This window comes from Carcharodon carcharias, unplaced genomic scaffold (assembly GCF_017639515.1).
Source record: "Carcharodon carcharias isolate sCarCar2 unplaced genomic scaffold, sCarCar2.pri scaffold_1028_ctg1, whole genome shotgun sequence".
Lineage (NCBI taxonomy): Eukaryota > Metazoa > Chordata > Chondrichthyes > Lamniformes > Lamnidae > Carcharodon > Carcharodon carcharias.
In genome coordinates this window covers 22,501-32,500 of record NW_024470911.1, presented here as the reverse complement: position 1 = coordinate 32,500, position 10,000 = coordinate 22,501, and the positions used below count along the sequence as shown (strand labels likewise).

The following is a 10,000-nucleotide window of genomic DNA, read 5'->3' as shown; positions in this document are numbered from 1 at the left end:
GGTGAGGGGCTGCGGGGGAGGGGTGAGGGGCTGCGGGGGAGGGGCTGCGGGGGAGGGGTGAGGGGCTGTGGGGGAGGGGTGAGGGGCTGCGGGGGAGGGGTGAGGGGCTGCGGGGGAGGGGTGAGGGGCTGTGGGTGAGGGGCTGTGGGGGACGGGTGAGGGGCTGTGGGTGAGGGTGTGCGGGGGAGGGTTAGGGGCTGCGGGGGAGGGGCTGCGGGGGAGGGGTGAGGGGCTGTGGGGGACGGGTGAGGGGCTGTGGGTGAGGGGCTGCGGGGGAGAGGCTGTGGGGGAGGGGCTGTGGGGGACGGGTGAGGGGCTGTGGGTGAGGGTGTGCGGGGGAGGGTTAGGGGCTGCGGGGGAGGGGTGAGGGGCTGCGGGGGAGGGGCTGCGGGGGAGGGGGGAGGGGCTGCGGGGGAGGGGGGAGGGGTGAGGGGCTGCGGGGGAGGGGGGAGGGGCTGCGGGGGAGGGGTGAGGGGCTGCGGGGGAGGGGGGAGGGGCTGCGGGGGAGGGGCTGCGGGGGAGGGGGGGAGGGGGGAGGGGCCTGCGGGGGTGGGGGCAGGGGCTGTGGGGGAGGGGCTGTGGGGGACGGGTGAGGGGCTGCGGGGGAGGGGTGAGGGGCTGCGGGGGAGGGGCTGCGGGGGAGGGGTGAGAGGCTGCGGGGGAGGGGTGAGGGGCTGTGGGGGAGGGGTGAGGGGCTGTGGGGGAGGGGCTGTGGGGGAGGGGGGAGGGGCTGCGGGGGAGGGGGGAGGGGTGAGGGGCTGCGGGGGAGGGGGGAGGGGCTGCGGGGGAGGGGTGAGGGGCTGCGGGGGAGGGGGGGAGGGGCTGCGGGGGAGGGGGGGAGGGGGGAGGGGCTGCGGGGGTGGGGGCAGGGGCTGTGGGGGAGGGGCTGTGGGGGACGGGTGAGGGGCTGTGGGGGACGGGTGAGGGGCTGCGGGGGAGGGGTGAGGGGCTGCGGGGGAGGGGCTGCGGGGGAGGGGTGAGAGGCTGCGGGGGAGGGGTGAGGGGCTGTGGGGGAGGGGTGAGGGGCTGTGGGGGAGGGGTGAGGGGCTGTGGGGGAGGGGCTGTGGGGGAGGGGCTGTGGGGGAGGGGCTGTGGGGGAGGGGTGAATGGTGGGTTAATGATGGTTGTTGGTCCCCCAGTTACCAGAGGCTCCTGGATAAGATGCTACGTTTGGTGGGAGAGACGGGGCAGAGACTCGGACTGGTCATCGCCACACACAACGAGGAATCAGTCAGACACGCCCTGCACAGGTAATGGGCATTGCCCTTTACCCACTGTCTCCGGACACCCAGCGACTCTCCCCGGGGTTCAGGCACCCACTCTCCCCGAACCAACTCTCCCCAAAATCCCGCCGACTCTCCCCGGAGTACAGGCACCCACTCTCCCCGGACACCCAGCGACTCTCCCCGGGGTACAGGCACCGACTCTCCCTGGGGTACAAGCACCCACTGTCTCCGAAATCCCGCCGACTCTCCCCGGAGTACAGGCACCCACTCTCCCCGGACACCCAGCGACTCTCCCCGGGGTCCGGGCACCGACTCTCCCCACGGGCACCGACTCTCTCCGGGGTCCGGGCACCGACTCTCCCCCGGGGTCCGGGCACCGACTCTCCCCCGGGGTCCGGGCACCGACTCTCCCCGGGGTCCGGGCACCGACTCTCCCCCGGGGTCCGGGTACAGGCTCTCCCCCGGGATACGTGTCCCAGTTGAATAGATATGGATTTATTTGTGAATGCTTTGATTTGGGAATAATCCGCTCTCTCACCCTGTGACACACACTCCCTAGGATAGACTCTCCGCTCTCTCACTCTGTGACACTGTCTCCCCAGGATAGACTCTCTGCTCTCTCTCCCTGTGACACTGTCTCCCCAGGGTACACTTTCCGCTCTCTCTCCTTGTGACACACTCTCCCCAGGATAGACTCTCTGCTCTCTCTCCCTGTGACACTGTCTCCCCAGGGTACACTCTCCGCTCTCTCTCCTTGTGACACACACTCCCCAGTGTAGACTCTCCGCTCTCTCTCCCTGTGACACTGTCTCCCCAGGGTACACTCTCCGCGCTCTCTCCTTGTGACACACTCTCCCCAGGGTAGAGTCTCCGCTCTCTCTCCCTGTGACACACTCTCCCCAGGATAGACTCTCTGCTCTCTCTCCCTGTGACACTGTCTCCCCAGAGTACACTCTCCGCTCTCTCTCCTTGTGACACACACTCCCCAGTGTAGACTCTCTGCTCTCTCTCCCTGTGACACTGTCTCCCCAGGGTACACTCTCCGCTCTCTCTCCTTGTGACACACACTCCCCAGTGTAGACTCTCCGCTCTCTCTCCCTGTGACACTGTCTCCCCAGGGTACACTCTCCGCGCTCTCTCCTTGTGACACACTCTCCCCAGGGTAGAGTCTCTGCTCTCTCTCCCTGTGACACTCTTTCCCCAGGGTACACTCTCCGCTCTCTCTCCCTGTGACACAGTCTCCCCAGGCTACACTCTCTGCTCTCTCTCCCTGTGACACTGTCTCCCCAGGGTACACTCTCTGCTCTCTCTCCTTGTGACACACTCTCCCCAGGGTAGAGTCTCCACTCTCTCTTCCTGTGACTCTTTCCCCAGGGTGGGATCTCCGCTCTCTCTCCCTGTGACACTGTTTCCCCAGGGTAGACTCTCCGCTCTCTCACTCCGTGACACTCTCTCCCCAGGATGCAGGAGTTTGGAATCAGACAGGAGAATCACTTTGTCTGCTTTGCTCAGTTATTGGGAATGTGTGACCACATCTCTCTCACTTTGGGTAGGTACTGACACACTCTCTTCATCCCTCCATTTCTCTCTCACCATCACTCTCCCTTCGACCCTTCCTCCCTCGTTATGTCCATCTCTTTCTCTGTCCCTGTCTCTCTCTCTCTCTCAGCATCTGTCTCACTCTCTGTCTCTCTCACTCTCTCTCTCTCTCTTGTCTCTCACTCCCTGTCTCTCTGACTCCCTGTCTCTCTCGCTCTCTTTCTCTGTCTCTGTCTCTCTCTGTCTCTGTCTCTGTCTCTCTCTGTCTCTGTCTCTCTCTCTGTCTCTGTCTCTCTCTGTCTCTGTCTCTCTGACTGTCTTGTCTCTTACTCCCTGTCTCTCTCACTCTGTCTCTCACTCTGTCTCTCACTCTGTCTCTCACTCTGTCTCTCTCTCTGTCTCTCTCTCTGTCTCTCTCTCTGTCTCTCTCTCTCTCACCATCACACTCGCTCTGTCTCTCCATCTCTCTTTATGACCCCTCTGTTTTTTTCTCGTTCTGTCTCTCCCTCTCTCAATCACTGCCTCTCTCTCCACCCCTCCCTCTCTATTTCTTTCTTTCTCTGTCCCTCACCCTCTGTCTTGCTCTTTGTCTTTATCTCTGTTTCTCTCTGTCTCTTTCTCTCTGTTTTCTCTCTCCCTCTGTCCCGCCTCTCTTTCTGCCTCCCCCTTTCTCTCAAGCTCTGTTTCTCTGCCTCCCTCTCCCTCCATCTGTCTCTCTCTTGCTGTCTCTTTGTCTCTCTCACTCCATCTTTCTCTCTCTGTGTCCCCCCGTCTTTCTCTCTGGCCACACGCTGCTCCTCACTCTCCCCCTCTCTGTCTCTGCCGCTCTCCCGCTCTGTCTGTTTCTTGCTCTCCCCCTCTCTATTCCTTCGGTCTCTTTAATATTTTGATCTCTATCTCTCTAACACACTGATCTCTCTCTCTCTAACACCCTGATCTCTCTCTCTCTCTAACACCCTGATCTATCTCTCTAACACCCTGATCTCTCTCTCTCTCTAACACCCTGATCTCTCTCTCTCTAACACCCTGATCTCTCTCTCTCTAACACCCCGATCTCTCTCTCTCTAACACCCTGATCTCTCTCTCTCTCTCTAACACCCTGATCTCTCTCTCTCTCTAACACCCTGATCTCTCTCTCTCTCTCTAACACCCTGATCTCTCTCTCTCTCTAACACCCTGATCTCTCTCTCTCTCTAACACCCTGATCTCTCTCTCTCTCTCTCTAACACCCCGATCTCTCTCTCTCTCTCTAACACCCTGATCTCTATCTCTAACACTCTGATCTCTCTGTCTCTCTCTAACACCCTGATCTCTATCTCTAACACCCTGATCTCTATCTCTAACACCCTGATCTCTATCTCTAACACCCTGATCTCTATCTCTAACACCCTGATCTCTATCTCTAACACCCTGATCTCTCTCTCTAACACCCCGATCTCTCTCTCTCTCTAACACTCTGATCTCTCTCTCTCTCTCTAACACCCTCATCTCTCTCTCTCTCTCTCTCTAACACCCTGATCTCTCTCTCTCTCTCTCTCTAACACCCTAATCTCTCTCTCTCTCTCTAACACCCTGATCTCTCTCTCTCTCTCTAACACCCTGATCTATCTCTCTCTCTAACTCCCTGATCTCTCTCTCTCTAACACCCTGATCTCTATCTCTAACACCCTGATCTCTATCTCTAACACCCTGATCTCTCTATCTAACACCCTGATCTCTCTCTCTCTAACACCCTGATCTCTATCTCTCTCTAACACCCTGATCTCTATCTCTCTCTAACACCCTGATCTCTCTCTCTCTCTAACACCCTGATCTCTATCTCTCCCTCTCTAACACCCTGATCTCTCTTTCTCTCTAACACGCTGATCTCTCTCTCTCTCTCTCTAACACCCTGATATCTCTCTCTCTGTCTAGAACCCTGATCTCTCTCTCTCTCTCTAACACCCTGATCTCTCTCTCTCTAACAACCTGATCTCTCTCTCTAACACCCTGATCTCTCTCTCTCTCTCTCTAACACCCTGATCTCTCTCTCTCTCTCTAACACCCTGATCTCTCTCTCTCTAACACCCTGATCTCTATCTCTCTAATACCCTGATCTCTATCTCTCTCTCTAACACCCTGATCTCTCTCTCTCTATCACCCTGATCTCTCTCTCTCTAACACCCTGATCTCTCTCTCTCTAACACCCTGATCTCTCTCTCTATCACCCTGATCTCTCTCTCTCTAACACCCTGATCTCTCTCTCTCTCTCTAACACCCTGATCTCTCTCTCTCTCTCTAACACCCTGATCTCTCTCTCTCTAACACCCTGATCTCTCTCTCTCTAACACCCTGATCTCTCTCTCTCTAACACCCTGATCTCTCTCTCTCTAACACCCTGATCTCTCTCTCTCTAACACCCTGATCTCTCTCTCTCTAACACCCTGATCTCTCTCTCTCTGTCTAGAACCCTGATCTCTCTCTCTCTCTCTAACACCCTGATCTCTCTCTCTCTAACACCCTGATCTCTCTCTCTCTCTCTCTAACACCCTGATCTCTCTCTCTCTCTCTAACACCCTGATCTCTCTCTTCTCTAACACCCTGATCTCTCTCTCTCTCTAACACCCTGATCTCTCTCTCTCTCTAACACCCTGATGTCTCTGTCTAACACCCTGATCTCTCTCTCTCTCTAACACCCTGATCTCTCTCTCTCTCTAACACCCTGATGTCTCTGTCTAACACCCTGATCTCTCTCTCTCTCTCTCTCTAACACCCTGATCTCTCTCTCTCTAACACCCTGATGTCTCTGTCTAACACCCTGATCTCTCTCTCTCTCTAACACCCTGATCTCTCTCTCTCTCTAACACCCTGATCTCTCTCTCTCTCTAACACCCTGATGTCTCTGTCTAACACCCTGATCTCTCTCTCTCTCTAACACCCTGATCTCTCTCTCTCTCTAACACCCTGATCTCTCTCTCTCTCTAACACCCTGATCTCTCTCTCTCTCTAACACCCTGATCTCTCTCTCTCTCTCTCTAACACCCTGATCTCTCTCTCTCTCTCTAACACCCTGATCTCTCTCTCTCTCTAACACCCTGATCTCTCTCTCTCTCTAACACCCTGATCTCTCTCTCTCTCTAACACCCTGATGTCTCTGTCTAACACCCTGATCTCTCTCTCTCTCTAACACCCTGATCTCTCTCTCTCTCTAACACCCTGATCTCTCTCTCTCTCTAACACCCTGATCTCTCTCTCTCTAACACCCTGATCTCTCTCTCTCTCTAACACCCTGATCTCTCTCTCTCTCTAACACCCTGATCTCTCTCTCTCTCTAGCACCCTGATCTCTCTCTCTCTCTAACACCCTGATCTCTCTCTGTCTCTCTCTAACACCCTGATCTCTCTCTCTCTCTCTAACATCCTGATCTCTCTCTCTCTCTCTAACACCCTGATCTCTCTCTCTCTCTAACACCCTGATCTCTCTCTCTCTAACACCCTGATATCTCTATCTCTAACACCCTGATCTCTCTATCTAACACCCTGATCTCTCTCTCTCTAACACCCTGATCTCTCTCTCTCTAACACCCTGATCTCTCTCTCTAACACTCTGATCTCTCTCTCTAACACTCTGATCTCTCTCTCTAACACTCTGATCTCTCTCTCTAACACTCTGATCTCTCTCTCTAACACTCTGATCTCTCTCTCTAACACTCTGATTTCTCTCTCTAACACCCTGATCTCTCTCTCTCTCTCTAACACCCTGATCTCTATCTCTAACACCCTGATCTCTATCTCTAACACCCTGATCTCTATCTCTAACACCCTGATCTCTCTCTCTCTCTAACACCCTGATCTCTCTCTCTCTCTCTAACACCCTGAACTCTCTCTCTCTAATACCCTGATCTCTATCTCTCTCTCTAACACCCTGATCTCTCTCTCTCTATCACCCTGATCTCTCTCTCTCTAACACCCTGATCTCTCTCTCTCTAACACCCTGATCTCTCTCTCTCTCTAACACCCTGATCTCTCTCTCTCTAACACCCTGATCTCTCTCTCTCTAACACCCTGATCTCTCTCTCTCTCTCTAACACCCTGATCTCTCTAACACCCTGATCTCTATCTCTCTCTAACACCCTGATCTCTCTCTCTCTAACACCCTGATCTCTCTCTCTCTAACACCCTGATCTCTCTCTCTCTCTAACACCCTGATCTCTCTCTCTCTCTAACACCCTGATCTCTCTCTCTCTCTAACACCCTGATCTCTCTCTCTCTCTCTAACACCCTGATCTCTCTCTCTCTCTCTCTAACACCCCGATCTCTCTCTCTCTCTAACACACTGATCTCTCTCTCTCTCTCTAACACCCTGATCTCTCTCTCTCTAACACCCTGATGTCTCTGTCTAACACCCTGATCTCTCTCTCTCTCTCTAACACCCTGATCTCTCTCTCTCTCTAACACCCTGATGTCTCTGTCTAACACCCTGATCTCTCTCTCTCTCTAACACCCTGATCTCTCTCTCTCTCTAACACCCTGATCTCTCTCTCTCTCTAACACCCTGATGTCTCTGTCTAACACCCTGATCTCTCTCTCTCTCTAACACCCTGATCTCTCTCTCTCTCTAACACCCTGATCTCTCTCTCTCTCTAACACCCTGATCTCTCTCTCTCTCTAACACCCTGATCTCTCTCTGTCTCTCTCTAACACCCTGATCTCTCTCTCTCTCTCTAACACCCTGATCTCCTCTCTCTCTCTCCTCTCTAACACCCTGATGTCTCTCTCTAACACCCTGATCTCTCTCTCTCTCTAACACCCTGATCTCTCTCTCTCTCTAACACCCTGATCTCTCTCTCTCTCTAACACCCTGATCTCTCTCTCTCTAACACCCTGATCTCTCTCTCTCTCTAACACCCTGATCTCTCTCTCTCTCTAACACCCTGATCTCTCTCTCTCTCTAACACCCTGATCTCTCTCTCTCTCTAACACCCTGATCTCTCTCTGTCTCTCTCTAACACCCTGATCTCTCTCTCTCTCTCTAACATCCTGATCTCTCTCTCTCTCTCTAACACCCTGATCTCTCTCTCTCTCTAACACCCTGATCTCTCTCTCTCTAACACCCTGATATCTCTATCTCTAACACCCTGATCTCTCTATCTAACACCCTGATCTCTCTCTCTCTAACACCCTGATCTCTCTCTCTCTAACACCCTGATCTCTCTCTCTAACACTCTGATCTCTCTCTCTAACACTCTGATCTCTCTCTCTAACACTCTGATCTCTCTCTCTAACACTCTGATCTCTCTCTCTAACACTCTGATTTCTCTCTCTAACACTCTGATTTCTCTCTCTAACACCCTGATCTCTCTCTCTCTCTCTCTAACACCCTGATCTCTATCTCTAACACCCTGATCTCTATCTCTAACACCCTGATCTCTATCTCTAACACCCTGATCTCTATCTCTAACACCCTGATCTCTCTCTCTCTCTAACACCCTGATCTCTCTCTCTCTCTCTAACACCCTGAACTCTCTCTCTCTAATACCCTGATCTCTATCTCTCTCTCTAACACCCTGATCTCTCTCTCTCTATCACCCTGATCTCTCTCTCTCTAACACCCTGATCTCTCTCTCTCTAACACCCTGATCTCTCTCTCTCTCTCTAACACCCTGATCTCTCTCTCTCTAACACCCTGATCTCTCTCTCTCTAACACCCTGATCTCTCTCTCTCTCTCTAACACCCTGATCTCTCTAACACCCTGATCTCTATCTCTCTCTAACACCCTGATCTCTCTCTCTCTAACACCCTGATCTCTCTCTCTCTAACACCCTGATCTCTCTCTCTCTCTAACACCCTGATCTCTCTCTCTCTCTAACACCCTGATCTCTCTCTCTCTCTAACACCCTGATCTCTCTCTCTCTCTCTAACACCCTGATCTCTCTCTCTCTCTCTCTAACACCCCGATCTCTCTCTCTCTCTCTAACACACTGATCTCTCTCTCTCTCTCTAACACCCTGATCTCTCTCTCTCTAACACCCTGATCTCTCTCTCTCTAACACCCTGATCTCTCTCTCTCTGTCTAGAACCCTGATCTCTCTCTCTCTCTCTAACACCCTGATCTCTCTCTCTCTATCACCCTGATCTCTCTCTCTCTAACACCCTGATCTCTCTCTCTCTAACACCCTGATCTCTCTCTCTCTCTCTAACACCCTGATCTCTCTCTCTCTAACACCCTGATCTCTCTCTCTCTAACACCCTGATCTCTCTCTCTCTCTCTAACACCCTGATCTCTCTCTCTCTCTCTAACACCCTGATCTCTCTCTCTCTCTCTAACACCCTGATCTCTCTCTCTCTCTCTCTAACACCCTGATCTCTCTCTCTCTAACACCCTGATCTCTCTCTCTAACACCCTGATCTCTCTCTCTCTAACACCCTGATCTCTATCTCTCTAATACCCTGATCTCTATCTCTCTAATACCCTGATCTCTATCTCTCTCTCTAACACCCTGATCTCTCTCTCTCTATCACCCTGATCTCTCTCTCTCTAACACCCTGATCTCTCTCTCTCTAACACCCTGATGTCTCTGTCTAACACCCTGATCTCTCTCTCTCTCTCTAACACCCTGATCTCTCTCTCTCTCTAACACCCTGATGTCTCTGTCTAACACCCTGATCTCTCTCTCTCTCTAACACCCTGATCTCTCTCTCTCTCTAACACCCTGATCTCTCTCTCTCTCTAACACCCTGATGTCTCTGTCTAACACCCTGATCTCTCTCTCTCTCTAACACCCTGATCTCTCTCTCTCTCTAACACCCTGATCTCTCTCTCTCTAACACCCTGATCTCTCTCTCTCTCTAACACCCTGATCTCTCTCTCTCTCTCTCTAACACCCTGATCTCTCTCTCTCTAACACCCTGATCTCTCTCTCTCTATCACCCTGATCTCTCTCTCTCTAACACCCTGATCTCTCTCTCTCTCTCTAACACCCTGATCTCTCTCTCTCTCTCTAACACCCTGATCTCTCTCTCTCTAACACCCTGATCTCTCTCTCTCTAACACCCTGATCTCTCTCTCTCTAACACCCTGATCTCTCTCTCTCTAACACCCTGATCTCTCTCTCTCTAACACCCTGATCTTTCTCTCTCTAACACCCTGATCTCTCTCTCTCTCTAACACCCTGATCTCTCTCTCTCTAACACCCTGATCTCTCTCTCTCTCTCTAACACCCTGATCTCTCTCTCTCTGTCTAGAACCCTGATCT

The 10,000-nt window shown here is 53.0% G+C and overlaps 1 protein-coding gene across 1 annotated transcript in view; it reads left to right on the top strand.

Annotated features, from left to right (window-relative positions):
• Positions 1–10,000, top strand: part of prodh2 (proline dehydrogenase 2) — a gene marked incomplete at its 5' end in the record, with an annotated part of 20,832 nt that overhangs the window by 9,193 nt on the left and 1,639 nt on the right. The window contains 2 exons of the mRNA XM_041182539.1: positions 1,140–1,250; positions 2,687–2,775. Of these exons, the coding sequence (XP_041038473.1) occupies positions 1,140–1,250; positions 2,687–2,775 (200 nt within the window). The remainder of the gene's footprint in view (positions 1–1,139; positions 1,251–2,686; positions 2,776–10,000) is intronic.